This window comes from Oncorhynchus nerka, linkage group LG12 (assembly GCF_034236695.1).
Source record: "Oncorhynchus nerka isolate Pitt River linkage group LG12, Oner_Uvic_2.0, whole genome shotgun sequence".
In the NCBI taxonomy this organism is placed as follows: domain Eukaryota; kingdom Metazoa; phylum Chordata; class Actinopteri; order Salmoniformes; family Salmonidae; genus Oncorhynchus; species Oncorhynchus nerka.
Window position 1 is genome coordinate 89,862,379 of NC_088407.1, and position 19,601 is coordinate 89,881,979.

At 47.4% G+C, this 19,601-nt stretch overlaps 1 protein-coding gene across 1 annotated transcript in view; it reads left to right on the forward strand.

Moving 5' to 3' along the window:
- The window catches only part of ezra (ezrin a), a 51,057-nt gene that overhangs the window by 28,869 nt on the left and 2,587 nt on the right, over positions 1-19,601 (forward strand). Inside the window, exons 7-13 of the mRNA XM_065025941.1 lie at positions 7,247-7,393; positions 8,379-8,475; positions 9,121-9,284; positions 12,629-12,759; positions 15,642-15,802; positions 18,505-18,597; positions 19,011-19,259. Coding sequence (XP_064882013.1) covers positions 7,247-7,393; positions 8,379-8,475; positions 9,121-9,284; positions 12,629-12,759; positions 15,642-15,802; positions 18,505-18,597; positions 19,011-19,259 — 1,042 coding nt within the window. The remainder of the gene's footprint in view (positions 1-7,246; positions 7,394-8,378; positions 8,476-9,120; positions 9,285-12,628; positions 12,760-15,641; positions 15,803-18,504; positions 18,598-19,010; positions 19,260-19,601) is intronic.

Here is a 19,601-nt window from a genome sequence, read left to right on the forward strand (position 1 = left end):
CAGTTAGGATCCAGGCTCAAGTAAGTGTGAACGCTAATTACAGTTAGGATCCAGACCTTTCCCACCAATTACAGTTAGGATCCAGACCTCACGAGGAACACAGAGCTATGCTCAAGTAAGTGTGAACGCTAATTACAGTTAGGATCCAGACCTTTCCCACCAATTACAGTTAGGATCCAGACCTTTCCCACCAATTACAGTTAGGATCCAGACCTTTCCCATTACAGTTAGGATCCAGACCTTCAGAACACAGAGCTATGCTCAAGTAAGTGTGAACGCTAATTACAGTTAGGATCCAGACCTTTCCCACCAATTACAGTTAGATTGGCACGAGGAACACAGAGATTCAGACTAATTACAGTTAGGATTCAGACCTTTCCCACCAATTACAGTTAGGATCCAGACCTTTCCCAGATTACAGTTTCCAGACCTTTCCCACCAATTACAGTTAGGATCCAGACCTTTCCCACCAATTACAGTTAGATCCAGAGTTAGGATCCAGACCTTTTCACCAATTACAGTTAGGATTCAGACCTTTCCCACCAATTACAGTTAGGATCCAGACCTTTCCCACCAATTACAGTTAGATTCAGACCTTTCCCACCAATTACAGTTAGGATTCAGACCTTTCCACATTCAGACCTTTCCCACCAATTACAGTTAGGATTCAGACCTTTCCCACATTCAGACCTTTCCCACCAATTACAGTTAGGATCCAGACCTTTCCACATTCAGACCTTTCCCACCAATTACAGTTAGGATTCAGACCTTTCCCACCAATTACAGTTAGGATCCAGACCTTTCCCACATTCAGACCCACCAATTACAGTTAGGATTCAGACCTTTCCCACCAATTACAGTTAGGATTCAGACCTTTCCCACCAATTACAGTTAGGATTCAGACCTTTCCCACCACAGTAAGGATTCAGACCTTTCCCACCAATTACAGTTAGGATTCAGACCTTTCCCACCAATTACAGTTAGGATTCAGACCTTTCCCACCAATTACAGTTAGGATCCAGACCTTTCCCACCAATTACAGTTAGGATTCAGATCTTTCCCACCAATTACAGTTATGATTCAGACCTTTCCCACATTCAGACCTTTCCCCAATTACAGTTAGATCCAGACCTTTCCCACATTCAGACCTTTCCCACCAATTACAGTTAGATTCAGACCTTTCCCACCAATTACAGTTAGGATCCAGACCTTTCCCACATTCAGACCTTTCCCACCAATTACAGTTAGGATTCAGACCTTTCCCACCAATTACAGTAAGGATTCAGACCTTTCCCACCAATTACAGTTAGGATTCAGACCTTTCCCACCAATTACAGTTAGGATTCAGACCTTTCCCAACAATTACAGTAAGGATTCAGACCTTTCCCACCAATTACAGTTAGGATCCAGACCTTTCCCACCAATTACAGTTAGGATTCAGACCTTTCCCCACCAATTACAGTTAGGATTCAGACCTTTCCCACACAGTTAGGATTCAGACCTTCCCACCAATTACAGTAAGGATTCAGACCTTTCCCACCAATTACAGTTAGGATTCAGACCTTTCCCACCATTTACAGTTAGGATTCAGACCTTTCCCACCAATTACAGTTAGGATCCAGACCTTTCCCACCAATTACAGTTAGGATTCAGACCTTTCCCACCAATTACAGTTATGATTCAGACCTTTCCCACATTCAGACCTTTCCCACCAATTACAGTTAGGATCCAGACCTTTCCCACATTCAGACCTTTCCCACCAATTACAGTTAGGATTCAGACCTTTCCCACCAATTACAGTTAGGATCCAGACCTTTCCCACATTCAGACCTTTCCCACCAATTACAGTTAGGATTCAGACCTTTCCCACCAATTACAGTTAGGATTCAGACCTTTCCCACCAATTACAGTAAGGATTCAGACCTTTCCACCAATTACAGTTTCCAGACCTTTCCCACCAATTACATTTAGGATCCAGACCTTTCCCACCAATTACAGTTAGGATCCAGACCTTTCCCACCAATTACAGTTAGGATCCAGACCTTTCCCACCAATTACAGTTAGGATCCAGACCTGGCACGAGGAACACAGAGCTATGCTCAAGTAAGTGTGAACGCTAATTACAGTTAGGATCCAGACCTTTCCCACCAATTACAGTTAGGATCCAGACCTTTCCCACCAATTACAGTTAGGATCCAGACCTTTCCCACCAATTACAGTTAGGATCCAGACCTGGCACGAGGAACACAGAGCTATGCTCAAGTAAGTGTGAACGCTAATTACAGTTAGGATTCAGACCTTTCCCACCACAGTTATCCAGTTAGTAAGTGTGAACGCTAATTACAGTTAGGATCCAGACCTTTCCCACCAATTACAGTTAGGATCCAGACCTGGCACGAGGAACACAGAGCTATGCTCAAGTAAGTGTGAACGCTAATTACAGTTAGGATCAGACCTTTCCCACCAATTACAGTTAGGATCCAGACCTGGCACGAGGAACACAGAGCTATGCTCAAGTAAGTGTGAACGCTAATTACAGTTAGGATCCAGACCTTTCCCACCAATTACAGTTAGGATCCAGACCTTTCCCACCAATTACAGTTAGGATCCAGACCTTTCCCACCAATTACAGTTAGGATCCAGACCTGGCACGAGGAACACAGAGCTATGCTCAAGTAAGTGTGAACGCTAATTACAGTTAGGATCCAGACCTTTCCCACCAATTACAGTTAGGATCCAGACCTGGCACGAGGAACACAGAGCTATGCTCAAGTAAGTGTGAACGCTAATTACAGTTAGGATTCAGACCTTTCCCACCAATTACAGTTAGGATCCAGACCTTTCCCACCAATTACAGTTAGGATCCAGACCTTTCCCACCAATTACAGTTAGGATCCAGACCTTTCCCACCAATTACAGTTAGGATCCAGACCTTTCTCACAGTTAGGATCCAGACCTTTCTCACCAATTACAGTTAGGATTCAGACCTTTCCCACCAATTACAGTTAGGATCCAGACCTTTCCCACCAATTACAGTTAGGATTCAGACCTTTCCCACCAATTACAGTTAGGATTCAGACCTTTCCCACATTCAGACCTTTCCCACCAATTACAGTTAGGATTCAGACCTTTCCACATTCAGACCTTTCCCACCAATTACAGTTAGGATCCAGACCTTTCCCACATTCAGACCTTTCCCACCAATTACAGTTAGGATTCAGACCTTTCCCACCAATTACAGTTAGGATCCAGACCTTTCCCACATTCAGACCTTTCCCACCAATTACAGTTAGGATTCAGACCTTTCCCACCAATTACAGTTAGGATTCAGACCTTTCCCACCAATTACAGTTAGGATTCAGACCTTTCCCACCAATTACAGTAAGGATTCAGACCTTTCCCACCAATTACAGTTAGGATTCAGACATTTCCCACCAATTACAGTTAGGATTCAGACCTTTCCCACCAATTACAGTTAGGATCCAGACCTTTCCCACCAATTACAGTTAGGATTCAGATCTTTCCCACCAATTACAGTTATGATTCAGACCTTTCCCACATTCAGACCTTTCCCACCAATTACAGTTAGGATCCAGACCTTTCCCACATTCAGACCTTTCCCACCAATTACAGTTAGGATTCAGACCTTTCCCACCAATTACAGTTAGGATCCAGACCTTTCCCACATTCAGACCTTTCCCACCAATTACAGTTAGGATTCAGACCTTTCCCACCAATTACAGTAAGGATTCAGACCTTTCCCACCAATTACAGTTAGGATTCAGACCTTTCCCACCAATTACAGTTAGGATTCAGACCTTTCCCAACAATTACAGTAAGGATTCAGACCTTTCCCACCAATTACAGTTAGGATCCAGACCTTTCCCACCAATTACAGTTAGGATTCAGACCTTTCCCACCAATTACAGTTAGGATTCAGACCTTTCCCACTAATTACAGTTAGGATTCAGACCTTTCCCACCAATTACAGTAAGGATTCAGACCTTTCCCACCAATTACAGTTAGGATTCAGACCTTTCCCACCATTTACAGTTAGGATTCAGACCTTTCCCACCAATTACAGTTAGGATCCAGACCTTTCCCACCAATTACAGTTAGGATTCAGACCTTTCCCACCAATTACAGTTATGATTCAGACCTTTCCCACATTCAGACCTTTCCCACCAATTACAGTTAGGATCCAGACCTTTCCCACATTCAGACCTTTCCCACCAATTACAGTTAGGATTCAGACCTTTCCCACCAATTACAGTTAGGATCAGACCTTTCCCACATTCAGACCTTTCCCACCAATTACAGTTAGGATTCAGACCTTTCCCACCAATTACAGTTAGGATTCAGACCTTTCCCACCAATTACAGTAAGGATTCAGACCTTTCCACCAATTACAGTTAGGATCCAGACCTTTCCCACCAATTACATTTAGGATCCAGACCTTTCCCACCAATTACAGTTAGGATCCAGACCTTTCCCACCAATTACAGTTAGGATCCAGACCTTTCCCACCAATTACAGTTAGGATCCAGACCTGGCACGAGGAACACAGAGCTATGCTCAAGTAAGTGTGAACGCTAATTACAGTTAGGATCCAGACCTTTCCCACCATTACAGTTAGGATCCAGACCTTTCCCACCAATTACAGTTAGGATCCAGACCTTTCCCACCAATTACAGTTAGGATCCAGACCTGGCACGAGGAACACAGAGCTATGCTCAAGTAAGTGTGAACGCTAACAGTTAGGATCCAGACCTTTCCCACCAATTACAGTTAGGATCCAGACCTGGCACGAGGAACACAGAGCTATGCTCAAGTAAGTGTGAACGCTAATTACAGTTAGGATCCAGACCTTTCCCACCAATTACAGTTAGGATCCAGACCTTTCCCACCAATTACAGTTAGGATCCAGACCTGGCACGAGGAACACAGAGCTATGCTCAAGTAAGTGTGAACGCTAATTACAGTTAGGATTCAGACCTTTCCCACCAATTACAGTTAGGATCCAGACCTGGCACGAGGAACACAGAGCTATGCTCAAGTAAGTGTGAACGCTAATTACAGTTAGGATTCAGACCTTTCCCACCAATTACAGTTAGGATCCAGACCTGGCACGAGGAACACAGAGCTATGCTCAAGTAAGTGTGAACGCTAATTACAGTTAGGATCCAGACCTTTCCCACCAATTACAGTTAGGATCCAGACCTGGCACGAGGAACACAGAGCTATGCTCAAGTAAGTGTGAACGCTAATTACAGTTAGGATCCAGACCTTTCCCACCAATTACAGTTAGGATCCAGACCTGGCACGAGGAACACAGAGCTATGCTCAAGTAAGTGTGAACGCTAATTACAGTTAGGATCCAGACCTTTCCCACCAATTACAGTTAGGATCCAGACCTTTTCCCACCAATTACAGTTAGGATCCAGACCTTTCCCACCAATTACAGTTAGGATCCAGACCTGGCACGAGGAACACAGAGCTATGCTCAAGTAAGTGTGAACGCTAATTACAGTTAGGATCCAGACCTTTCCCACCAATTACAGTTAGGATCCAGACCTGGCACGAGGAACACAGAGCTATGCTCAAGTAAGTGTGAACGCTAATTACAGTTAGGATTCAGACCTTTCCCACCAATTACAGTTAGTTTCAGATCCAGACCTTTCCCACCCAGTTAGGATCCAGACCTTTCCCACCAACAGTTAGGATCCAGACCTTTCCCACCAATTACAGTTAGGATTCAGACCTTTCCCACCAATTACAGTTAGGATTCAGACCTTTCTCACCAATTACAGTTAGGATTCAGACCTTTCCCACAATTACAGTTAGGACCAGACCTTTTACAGTTAGGATTCAGACCTTTCCCACCAATTACAGTTAGGATTCAGACCTTTCCCACCAATTACAGTTAGGATTCAGACCTTTCCCACATTCAGACCTTTCCCAATTACAGTTAGGATTCAGACCTTTCCCACCAATTACAGTTAGGATTCAGACCTTTCCCACCAATTACAGTTAGGATTCAGACCTTTCCCACATTCAGACCTTTCCCACCAGATTCCCACCAACAGTTATTACCAGACCTTTCCCACATTCAGACCTTTCCCACCAATTACAGTTAGGATTCAGACCAGTTTTCCCACCAATTACAGTTAGGATCCAGACCTTTCCCCAATTACATTCAGACCTTTCCCACAATTACAGTTTGACAGTTAGGATTCAGACCTTTCCCACCAATTACAGTTAGGATTCAGACCTTTTCCCACCAATTACAGTTAGGATTCAGACCTTTCCCACCAATTACAGTTAGATTCAGACCTTTCCCAACAATTAAGTAAGGATTCAGACCTTTCCCACCAATTACAGTTAGATTCAGACCTTTCCAGACCAGTTAGGATTTCCCACCAATTACAGTTAGGATTCAGACCTTTCCCACCAATTACAGTTAGGATTCAGACCTTTCCCACTAATTACAGTTAGGATTCAGACCTTTCCCACCAATTACAGTTAGGATTCAGACCTTTCCCACCAATTACAGTTAGGATTCAGACCTTTCCCACAATTACAGTTAGGATTCAGACCTTTCCCACCCAGTAAGGATTCAGACCTTTCCCATTTACAGTTAGGATTCAGACCATTTACAGTTAGGATTCAGACCTTTCCCACCAATTACAGTTAGGATCCAGACCTTTCCCACCAATTACAGTTAGGATTCAGACCTTTCCCACCAATTACAGTTATGATTCAGACCTTTCCCACATTCAGACCTTTCCCACCAATTACAGTTAGGATCCAGACCTTTCCCACATTCAGACCTTTCCCACCAATTACAGTTAGGATTCAGACCAGTTAGGATCCAGACCTTTCCCACATTTCCCACCAATTACAGTTAGGATCCAGACCTTTCCCACATTCAGACCTTTCCCACCAATTACAGTTAGGATTCAGACCTTTCCCACCAATTACAGTTAGGATTCAGACCTTTCCCACCAATTACAGTAAGGATTCAGACCTTTCCCACCAATTACAGTTAGGATTCAGACCTTTCCCACCAATTACAGTTAGGATTCAGACCTTTCCCAACAATTACAGTAAGGATTCAGACCTTTCCCACCAATTACAGTTAGGATCCAGACCTTTCCCACCAATTACAGTTAGGATTCAGACCTTTCCCACATTCAGACCTTTCCCACCAATTACAGTTAGGATTCCATTGATGCTTTGTGAACAGGGAGGATGCTATGCTGGAGTATCTGAAGATCGCCCAGGACTTGGAGATGTATGGAGTAAACTTCTTTGACATCAAGAACAGGAAGGGGACAGAGCTGTGGCTGGGGGTAGATGCCCTGGGACTCAACATCTACGAGAAGGACGACAGGTAAACATCTACCTCTACCGCTACTATTACTTTACCTCTACCTCTACTTATACTCTATCCCTACTCTACTCCACTCTACCTATACTCTACCTCTACTATACCTCCACCTCTACTCTACCTCTACCTCTACTATACCTCTACTCTACCTCTTCTACGCCTGCTAACTGTACTCTACTCTACCTCTACTCTACCTCTACTATAACTCTACCTCTAACTCTACTCTACTCTACCTCTACTCTACCTCTACGCCTGCTAACTGTACTCTACTTATACTCTACTCTACTCTGCTCTACTCTACTCTACTCTACTCTACTCTACTCTACTCTACTCTACTCTACTCTACCTCTACTCTACTCTACCTCTACTCTACTCTACTCTACTCTACTCTACTCTACTCCACTCTACCTCTACTATACCTCTACCTCTTCTGTACTCTACCTCTACTCTACTCCACTCTACCTCTACTATACCTCTACCTCTTCTGTACTCTACTCTACCTCTACTCTACTCCACTCCACTCTACTCTACTCTACCTCTACTCTACTCTACTCTACTCTACTCTACTCTACTCTACTCTACTCTACTCTACTCTACTCTACTCTACTCTACCTCTACCTCTACCTCTACCTCTACCTCTACCTCTACATGACCGGCAGGTTGTGGATGTTATGGGGAGGTCGTTACCCTAGTTCTACTCTACTCTACTCTACTCTACTCTGTTCTACTCTACTCTGTTCTACTCTACTCTACTCTGTTCTACTCTACTCTACTCTACTCTGTTCTACTCTACTCTGTTCTACTCTACTCTACTCTACTCTACCTCTACATGACCGGCAGGTTGTGGATGTTATGGGGAGGTCGTTACCCTAGTTCTCCTGAGTCCTCTAAACAGTATTGATTACATCATGATATTAGTAGTACGTAAAGGAGTCACAACGCTTTGTTTGCACTTTTTTAGCTGCTGAATGTTTGTTCTCTCTTCCAGACTGACACCAAAGATCGGGTTTCCCTGGAGTGAAATTAGGAACATTTCATTCAATGATAAAAAGTTCATCATCAAGCCCATTGATAAGAAAGCTCCCGTGAGTCCTCTGATATTCCTTTAATGATGTCAGTCAAGTTACTGCTGTAAGCCTCAGGTCTTGTTCAGTACACCAGAGAGAGTGTAAACAAGTGTCTGTGTGTGTGTGAGAGAGAGCGATTGAGATTGAGAGCAATTGAGATTGAGAGAGCGATTGAGATTGAGAGAGCGATTGAGATTGAGAGAGCGCGAGAGAGCGATTGAGATTGAGAGAGCGCGAGAGAGCGATTGAGATTGAGAGCGATTGAGATTGAGAGCGATTGAGATTGAGAGCGATTAAGATTGAGAGAGCGATTGAGATTGAGAGCGATTGAGACTGAGAGAGCGCGAGAAAGCGATTGAGATTGAGAGCGATTGAGATTGAGAGCGATTGAGACTGAGAGAGCGCGAGAGAGCGATTGAGATTGAGAGCGATTGAGATTGAGAGCGATTGAGATTGAGAGAGCGCGAGAGAGCGATTGAGATTGAGAGCGATTGAGATTGAGAGAGCGATTGAGATTGAGAGAGCGATTGAGATTGAGAGAGCGATTGAGATTGAGAGAGCGCGAGAAAGCGATTGAGATTGAGAGCGATTGAGACTGAGAGAGCGATTGAGACTGAGCGAGCGCGAGAGAGCGGTTTAATAAAACCCAACATATATTCTCAGGATTTTGTGTTCTACGCCCCTCGGCTGGGCATGAATAAGCGTATCCTGGCTCTGTGCATGGGGAACCATGATCTATACATGAAACGCAGGAAGCCAGACACCATCGAGGTGCAGCAGATGAAGACTAAGGCCAGGGAGGAGAAGCACCAGAAACAGATGGAAAGGTAAGACACAGGACCACACCTTCACCTGTACACAGGACCACACCTTCACCTGTATACAGGACCACACCTTCACCTGTACACAGGGCCACACCTTCACCTGTACACAGGACCACACCTTCACCTGTACACAGGGCCACACCTTCACCTGTACACAGGGCCACACCTTCACCTGTATAGACCTGTACACAGGACCACACCTTCACCTGTACACAGGACCACACCTTCACCTGTACACAGGACCACACCTTCACCTGTATACAGGACCACATCTTCACCTGTATACAGGACCACACGTTCACCTGTACACAGCACCACACCTTCACCTGTACACAGGACCACACCTTCACCTGTATAGACCTGTACATAGGACCACACCTTCACCTGTACACAGGACCACAACTTCACCTGTACACAGGACTACACAGGACCACACCTTCACCTGTACACAGGACCACACTTTCACCTGTACACAGGACCACACCTTCACCTGTATAGACCTGTACACAGGACCACACCTTCACCTGTATAGACCTGTACACAGGACCACACCTTCACCTGTACACAGGACCACACCTTCACCTGTATAGACCTGTACACAGGACCACACCTTCACCTGTATAGACCTGTACACAGGACCACACCTTCACCTGTACACAGGACCACACCTTCACCTGTATAGACCTGTACACAGGACCACACCTTCACCTGTATAGACCTGTACACAGGACCACACCTTCACCTGTACACAGGACCACAGCTTCACCTGTATACAGGACCACATCTTCACCTGTACACAGGACCACAGCTTCACCTGTACACAGGACGACACCTTCACCTGTACACAGGACCACACCTTCACCTGTATACAGGACCACACCTTCACCTGTACACAGGACCACACCTTCACCTGTACACAGGACCACACCTTCACCTGTACACAGGACCACACCTTCACCTGTACACAGGACCACACCTTCACCTGTACACAGGACCACACCTTCACCTGTATACAGGACCACACCTTCACCTGTACACAGGACCACACCTTCACCTGTATAGACCTGTACACAGGACCACACCTTCACCTGTACACAGGACCACACCTTCACCTGTATAGACCTGTACACAGGACCACACCTTCACCTGTACACAGGACCACACCTTCACCTGTACGCCTATGTAGATATTCCATAAAAAAATCAGCCGTTTCCAGCTACAATCGTCATTTACAACATTAACAATGTCTACACTGTATTTCTGATCAATATGATATTATTTTAATGGACAAAAAATGTGCTCTTCTTTGAAAAACAAGGACATTTCTAGGTGACCCCAAACTTTTGAACAGTAGTGTATGTAAATAAGGTATCTGCTGTTTTTTTTTCATACATATGAAGAAAAAAAATTGAAAAACCTGTTTTCGCTTTGTCATTATAGGTTTATTGTGATGTCATAATGGGGTATTGTGATGTCATTATGGGGTATTGTGATGTCATTATGGGGTATTGTGATGTCATTATGGGGTATTGTGATGTCATTACGGGGTATTGTGTGCAGATTCACGAGGAAAACATTATTTCATCAATTTAAGAATAAGGCTGTAATGTAACAAAATGTGGGAAAAGTGAAGAAGGGGTCTGAATACTTTCCGAAGGCTCTGTAGGTCACTATTATTTGATGTAGAGACACGCAGAGAGAGACGCAGAGAGAGATACATAGCATTTATTATCACATGGATTCTGTGGAATACACAGCTCCGTCTATGAATTTCAGAGTGGTTATATTTCTACAGCTCCGTCACTCAGCTTTATAGCAAACCTTTATATGAAACCTTTACAGCTAACAAGCATTAAAGTGTTACGAGTTTATTAGCCAACGTCGCGTGGCGTAATGTGGCGTTCACTGTATAATTGTGTTTTTATGATGCTTGTGAACTGCTGGCTGTGCTGTGCGTCTTCGGTCTCTCACAATCCCTTCTCCTGTACCTGTACCCCATTTTCACCCTCCTGTACCCCACCTTCACCCTGCTGTACCCCACCTTCACCCTACTGTACCCTACCTTCACCCTCCTGTACCCCACCTTCACCCTACTGTACCCCACCTTCACCCTACTGTACCCTACTGTACCCCACCTTCACCCTACTGTACCCTACTGTACCCCACCTTCACCCTCCTGTACCCCATCTTCACCCTCCTGTACCCTATCTTCACCCTCCTGTACCCCACCTTCACCCTACTGTACCCCATCTTCACCCTACTGTACCCCACCTTCACCCTACTGTACCCCACTTTCACCCTACTGTACCCCACCTTTACCCTCCTGTACCCCACCTTTACCCTCCTGTACCCCACCTTCACCCTCCTGTACCCCACCTTCACCCTCCTGTACCCCACCTTTACCCTCCTGTAGCCCACCTTTACCCTCCTGTAGCCCACCTTCACCCTGCTGTAGCCCACCTTCACCTTGCTGTAGCCCACCTTCACCCTACTGTAGCCCACCTTCACCCTGCTGTAGCCCACCTTCAACCTGCTGTACCCCGCCTTTACCCTCCACCTTTACCCTCCTGTACCCCACCTTCACCCTGCTGTAGCCCACCTTCACCCTGCTGGACCCCGCCTTTACCCTCCTGTACCCCACCTTCACCCTCCTGCACCTCATCTTCACCCTCCTGCACCTCATCTTCACCCTCCTGTACCTCATCTTCACCCTCCTGTACCTCATCTTCACCCTCCTGTACCTCATCTTCACCCTGCTGTACCCAACCTTTACCCTCCATCTTCACCCTCCTGTACCCCACCTTCACCCTCCTGTACCTCACCTTCACCCTTCTGCACCCCCACCTTCACCCTCCTGTACCTCATCTTCACCCTCCATCTTCACCCTACTGTACCCCACCTTCACCCACCTGTACCCCATTTTCACCTTTCTGCACCCCCACCTTCACCCTCCTGTACCTTATCTTCACCCTCCACCTTCACCCTCCTGCACCTCATCTTCACCCCCACCTTCACCATCCTGTACCCTACCTTCACCCTACTGTACCCCACCGTCACCCTCCTGTACCTCATCTTCACCCTACTGTACCCCACCTTTACCCTACTGTACCCCACCTTCACCCTACTGTACCTCATCTTTACCCTCCTGTACCTCATCTTCACCCTCCACCTTCACCCTCCTGTACCTCATCTTCACCCTTCTGCACCCCCACCTTCACCATCCTGTACCCCGCTTTCACCTTATCTGTGAACTGCTGTCTGTACTGTGTGGCTTCCGTGTCTCAGGAGTCGAACCGGGCGAAGATACACCAATATAAAAAGTCCCAATCACCTACTCCTGTTTTCAGGGCCCAGCTGGAGAATGAGAAGAAGAAACGGGAGGCCATGGAGAAAGAGAAGGATCAGATGGAGAGAGAGAAGCAGGACTTGATGCTGAGGCTGTACCAGTTTGAGGAGACAACCAAGAAGGCAGAGAGAGGTAAGGACATGTACTATTGGTAAGGAAGGTAGGGTGCACCACAGATTTCCAGACAGACTTCCATCCTTCATAATCTAATCATTCATAGGAAGGCAGGGTGTGCCAGAGACTCCCTTCCTTCATAATCTAATCATTCATAGGAAGGCAGGGTGTGTCAGAGACTCCCTTCCTTCATAATCTAATCATTCATAGGAAGGCAGGCTGTGCCAGAGACTCCCTTCCTTCATAATCTAATCATTAAATAGACTGTATTGTCTGTAGAGATACTACCATCAAATGTTGACTTGCTTCCCTTCAGACTTGGGATGCGTCCCAAGTAGTATCTCCTTTCTCCTGAAGTGTACACTCGTTCACTACTTCCCAATCATATAAAATCCTTGGATTGGTGGAGGCATAGACCGGTGGGAGTTTCCGCCATATTTCTTAGCCAAATATCAAATCAGAGGGGAAGGGAACACTTTGGGATAAATTAGAGACAACAGCCTTGCTCTTTATAAGGCTGAGTGAAGTTGAAACTCATGTATTAACTAGTCAGATCTTTGATTACAGAGGAATAGTCAAGATAACCTTTTAACTAGCAGCATAGCTTGCCTTAATCCCCTACACTTCCCCTGGGTAAAGTGAACACAAACATATATGATTTACTATATAATCTCAGTGGGAATTGAACCTACAACCTTGGTGTTGATAGTGTCACTCTTTTACCAACTGAGCCATACAAGACCACCTCTACCCCACCTTCACCCTCCTCTACCCCACCTACACCCTCCTGTACCCCATCTTCACCCCCCTGTACCTCACCTTCACCCCCCTGTACCTCACCTTCACCCCCCTGTACCCCATCTTCACCCTCCTCTACCCCATCTTCACCCTCCTCTACCCACATTCACCCTCCTGTACCCCACCTTCACCCTCCTGTACCCCACCTTCACCTTCCTCTACCCCACCTTCACCCTCCTGTACCCCACCTTCACCCTCCTGTACCCCACCCTCCTGTACCCTACCTTCACCCTCCTGTACCCCACCTACACCCTCCTCTACCCCACCTTCACCCTCCTCTACCCCACCTTCACCCTCCTCTACCCCACCTTCACTCTCCACTACCCCACCTTCACCCTCCTCTACCTCACCTACACCCTCCTGTACCCCACCTTCACCCTCCTCTACCCCACCTTCACCCTCCTCTACCTCACCTTCACTCTCACCTACCCCACCTTCACTCTCACCTACCCCACCTTCACCCTCCTCTACCTCACCTTCACCCTCCTCTACCCTACCTTCACCCTCCTCTACCCTACCTTCACCCTCCTCTACCCTACCTTCACTCTCCTCTACCTCACCATCACTTTCCTCTACCTCACCTTCACTCTCACCTACCCCACCTACCCCACCTACACCCTCCTGTACCCTACCTTCACCCTCCTGTACCCTACCTTCACCCTCCTGTACCCCACCTTCACCATCCTGTACCCCACACTACAGGCTGATCCAACTTTGATGTAATGTCCTTAAAACAAGTCAAAATTAGGCTCAGTAGTGTGTGTGGCCTCCACGTGCCTGTATGACCTCCCTACAACGCCTGGGCATGCTCCTGATGAGGTGGCGGATGGTCTCCTGAGGGATCTCCTCCCAGACCTGGACTAAAGCATCCGCCAACTCCTGGACAGTCTGTGGTGCAACGTGGCGTTGGTAGATGGAGCGAGACATGATGTCCCAGATGTGCTCAATTGGATTCAGGTCTGGGGAACGGGCGGGCCAGTCCATAGCATCAATGTCTTCCTCTTGCAGGAACTGCTGACACACTCCAGCCACATGAGGTCTAGCATTGTCTTGCAGTAGGAGGAACCCAGGGCCAACCGCACAAGCATATGGTCTCACAAGGGGTCTGAGGATCTCATCTCGGTACCTAATGGCAGTCAGGCTACCTCTGGCGAGCACATGGAGGGCTGTGCAGCCCCCCAAAGAAATGCCACCCCACACCATGACTGACCCACCACCAAACTGGTCATGCTGGAGGATGTTGCAGGCAGCAGAACGTTCTCCACGGCGTCTCCAGACTCTGTCACGCCTGTCACATGTGCTCAGTGTGAACCTGCTTTCATCTGTGAAGAGCACAAGGCGCCAGTGGCGAATTTGGCAATCTTGGTGTTCTTTGGCAAATGAAAAACGTCCTGCACGGTGTTGGGCTGTAAACACAACCCCCACCTGTGGACGTCGGGCCCTCATACCACCCTCATGGAGTCTGTTTCTGACCGTTTGAGCAGGCACATGCACATTTGTGGCCTGCTGGAGGTCATTTTGCAGGGCTCTGGCAGTGCTCCTCCTGCTCCTCCTTGCACAAAGGCGGAGGTAGTGGTCCTGCTGCTGGGTTGTTGCCCTCCTACGGCCTCCTCCACGTCTCCTGATGTACTGGCCTGTCTCCTGGTAGCGCCTCCATGCTCTGGACACCACATCTCGCATTCATGTTCCATCCTGGATGAGCTGCACTACCTGAGCCACTTGTGTGGGTTGTAGACTCCGTCTCATGCTACCACTAGAGTGAAAGCACCGCCAGCATTCAAAAGTGACCAAAACATCAGCCAGGAAGCATAGGAACTGAGAAGTGGTCTGTGGTCCCCAACTGCAGAACCACTCCTTTATTGGGGGTGTCTTACTAATTGCCTATAATTTCCACCCGTTGTCTATTCCATTTGCACAACAGCATGTGAAATTTATTGTCAATCAGTGTTGCTTCCTAAGTGGACAGTTTGATTTCACAGAAGTGTGATTGACTTGGAGTTACACTGTGTTGTTTAAGTGTTCCCTTTGTTTTTTTGAGCAGTGTATATATGTGTATATATGTGTATATGTATTTCAATATAATGTCTGTCTGTCTGTCACAGAACTGCAGGAGCAGCTGGAGAGAGCTGTCCGTCTGGAAGAGGAGAGGAGGAGGGTGGAGCAGGATGCAGCCAGGCTGGAGGCTGAGAGACAGGCTGCTCTCCTGGCCAAAGACGAGCTGGCCAGGCAGGCCGTGATTCAGCTAGAGAGTCAGGAACAGCTGGTGAGTACACTGGGATGAGTCAGGAACAGCTGGTGAGGACACTGGGATGAGTCAGGAACAGATGGTGAGGACACTGGGGTGAGTTAGGAACAGCTGGTGAGGACACTGGGATGAGTCAGGAACAGCTGGTGAGGACACTGGGTTGAGTCAGGAACAGCTGGTGAGGACACTGGGATGAGCTAGGAACAGCTGGTGAGGACACAGGGATGAGTCAGGAACAGCTGGTGAGGACACTGGGATGAGTCAGGAACAGCTGGTGAGGACACTGGGATGAGTCAGGAACAGCTGGTGAGGACACTGGGATGAGTCAGGAACAGCTGGTGAGGACACTGGGATGAGTCAGGAACAGCTGGTGAGGACACTGGGATGAGTCAGGAACAGCTGGTGAGGACACTGGGATGAGCTAGGAACAGCTGGTGAGGACACTGGGATGAGTTGGGAACAGCTGGTGAGGACACTGGGATGAGTTATGAACAGCTGGTGAGGACACTGGGATGAGTCAGGAACAGATGGTGAGGACACTGGCATGAGTTAGGATCAGCTGGTGAGGACACTGGGGTGAGTTAGGAGCAGATGGTGAGGACACTGGGATGAGTCAGGAACAGCTGATGAGGACACTGGGATGAGTCAGGAACAGCTGGCGAGGACACTGGGATGAGTCAGGAACAGCTGGTGAGGACACAGGGATGAGTCGGGAACAGCTGGTGAGGACACTGGGATGAGTCAGGAACAGCTGGTGAGGACACTGGGATGAGTTAGGAACAGCTGGTGAGGACACTGGGATGAGTCAGGAACAGATGGTGAGGACACTGGGGTGAGTTAGGAGCAGATGGTGAGGACACTGGGATGAGTCAGGAACAGCTGGTGAGGACACTGGGATGAGTCAGGAACAGCTGGTGAGGACACTGGGATGATTCAGGAACAGCTGGTGAGGACACTGGGATGAGTCAGGAACAGCTGGTGAGGACACTGGGATGAGTCAGGATCAGCTGGTGAGGACACTGGGATGAGTTAGGATCAGCTGGTGAGGACACTGGGATGAGTCAGGATCAGCTGGTGAGGACAGTGGGATGAGTCAGGAACAGCTGGTGAGGACAGTGGGATGAGTCAGGATCAGCTGGTGAGGACACTGGGATGAGTCAGGAACAGATGGTGAGGACACTGGGATGAGTCAGGAACAGATGGTGAGGACACTGGGATGAGTCAGGAACAGATGGTGAGGACACTAGGATGAGTCAAGAGGACTTCTGTATAAATGCTTGATGTTCTGGTCTTTATGTAAAATTAGGGCTGGGAGTCGATTCCCAAAGTAATTGATTCCCGGTTCCTTGAGAATACCCAAACATCAATGACATCACCCTGCCCCGATCCACCTGTTCTCAGCCTTCTTCTTGAACTCTCTAGGCTGCAGAATGGATTTTATAATGACGTATGTTTTTACCCCCAACACCACCTTCCATCAATTTGTTATAGCAGACCCTCATTTAGTTTTTTTTGTTGCTTTTTTGAAATCAACAAAGAATGAGAAGACTTTGCCTTTGTTTTGGTTTGTTTGGTTGTCAATTAGGGTGTGCAGGGTGAATGCGTAGTCTGTTGTACGGTAATTTGGCAAAAAGCCAATTTGACATTTGCTCAGTACATTGTTTTCACTGAGGAAATGTACAAGTCTGCTGTTAATGATAATGCAGAGGTTTTTCCCAAGGTTACTGTTGACGCATATCACACGGTAGTTATTGGGGTCAAATTTGTCTCCACTTTTGCTGATTGGGGTGATCAGTCCTTGGTTCCAAATATTGGGGAAGATGCCAGCTGAGGATGATGTTAAAGAGTTTAAGAATAGCCAAATGGAATTTGTGGTCCGTATATTTCATAATTTAATTTAGGATACCATCAACCCCACAGGCCTTTTTGGGTTGGAGGGTTTGTATTTTGTCCTGTAGTTCATTCAAGGTAATTGGAGAATCCAGTGGGTTCTGGTAGTCTTTAATAGTTGATTCTAAGAGTTGTATTTGATCATGTTTATGTTTTTGCTGTTTGTTCTTTGTTATAGAGTCAAAAAGACTAGAGAAGTGGTTTATCCACACATCTACATTTTAGATAGATAATTATTCGTGTTGTTGTTTGTTTAGTGTTTTCCAATTTTCCCAGAAGTGGTTAGATTCTATGGATTCTTCAATTACATTGAGCTGATTTCTGACGTGCTGTTCCTTCTTTTTCCGTAGTGTATTTCTGTATTTTTTTAGTGATTCACCATAGTGAAGGCGAAGGTTTTCTGGGTCTCTATGTTTTTGGTTGGACAGGTTTCTAAATTTTTTTTCTTAGATTTTTGCTTTCTTCATCAAACATTTACATTTTACATTTAAGTCATTTAGCAGACGCTCTGCAGACGCAATACACTGCTAAGATCTGACACCTTTTCTCTCTCTCTCTGTCTCTCTTGGCTGCAGAGCTGGCAGAGTACACTGCTAAGATCTGACACCTTTTCTCTCTCTCTCTCTCTCTCTCTCTCTCTCTCTCACTAGGCTGCAGAGCTGGCAGAGTACACTGCTAAGATCTGACACCTTTTCTCTCTCTCTCACTAGGCTGCAGAGCTGGCAGAGTACACTGCTAAGATCTGACACCTTTTCTCTCTCTCTCACTAGGCTGCAGAGCTGGCAGAGTACACTGCTAAGATCTGACACCTTTTCTCTCTCTCTCACTAGGCTGCAGAGCTAGCAGAGTACACTGCTAAGATCGCCCTGCTGGAGGAGGCCAAGAGGTTCCAGGAGGAAGAGGCTGAAACATGGCAGAGCAGGGTGAGTCTCCTTCCCTTGGGCACCATCAGCATGTCCTCATACACTTCAACTCTGAGGGATCAACTGAACGTGAAAGCTAAACCATAGCGATCCTAGCCAGCCACTGTTAATGCAAAAAAAGGGCTTTATGAATCAATTTGATTGAATTATTGATAGATCTCTCTCTCTCTCTCTCTCCCTCCTCTCTCTCTCTCTCTCTCTCTCCCTCTCTCTCTCTCTCTCTCTCTCTCTCCCCCTCTCTCTCTCTCTCTCTCTCTCTCTCTCTCTCTCTCTCTCTCTCTCTCTCTGTCTCTCTCTCTCTGTCTCTCTCTCTCTGTCTCTCTCTCTCTCTCTCTCTCTGTCTCTGTCTCTGTCTCTCTCTCTCTGTCTCTCTCTCTCTCTCTCTCTCTCTCTCCCTCTCTCTCTCTCTCCAGGCTAGGGAGGTACAGGAGGATCTTCTGAAGACTAAGGAGGAGCTTCACCTGGTAATGGCCGCCCCCGCTGTCATCCCAGCCCCTCCCTCACCTGACAGCAGCGACAGCAGCCACAGTGACCAGGAGGAAAGCGAGGAGAACAGCACGTACAGCGCTGAGTTCCAGCAGCAGGACGTCAACGACCACCGGGAGGAGGAGGAGCGTGTTACCGAGGCCGAGAAGAACAAACGCATTCAGGCACAACTAATGGTGAGTCTCAGTCCATCTGGGGCCCTGTGGTCTCTGGTGGGCTGTGGTCTCTGGTGGGCTGTGGCCTCTGGGGCCCTGTGGTCTCTAGGGCCCTGTGGGCTGTGGTCTCTGGGGCCCTGTGGGCTGTGGTCTCTTGTGGGCTGTGGCCTCTGGGGCCCTGTGGTCTCTGGGGCGCTGTGGGCAGTGGTCTCTGGTGGGCTGTGGTCTCTGGGGCGCTGTGGGCAGTGGTCTCTGGTGGGCTGTGGCCTCTGGGGCCCTGTGGTCTCTGGGGCCCTGTGGTCTCTGGTGGGCTGTGGTCTCTGGTGGGCTGTGGCCTCTGGGGCCCTGTGGTCTCTAGGGCCC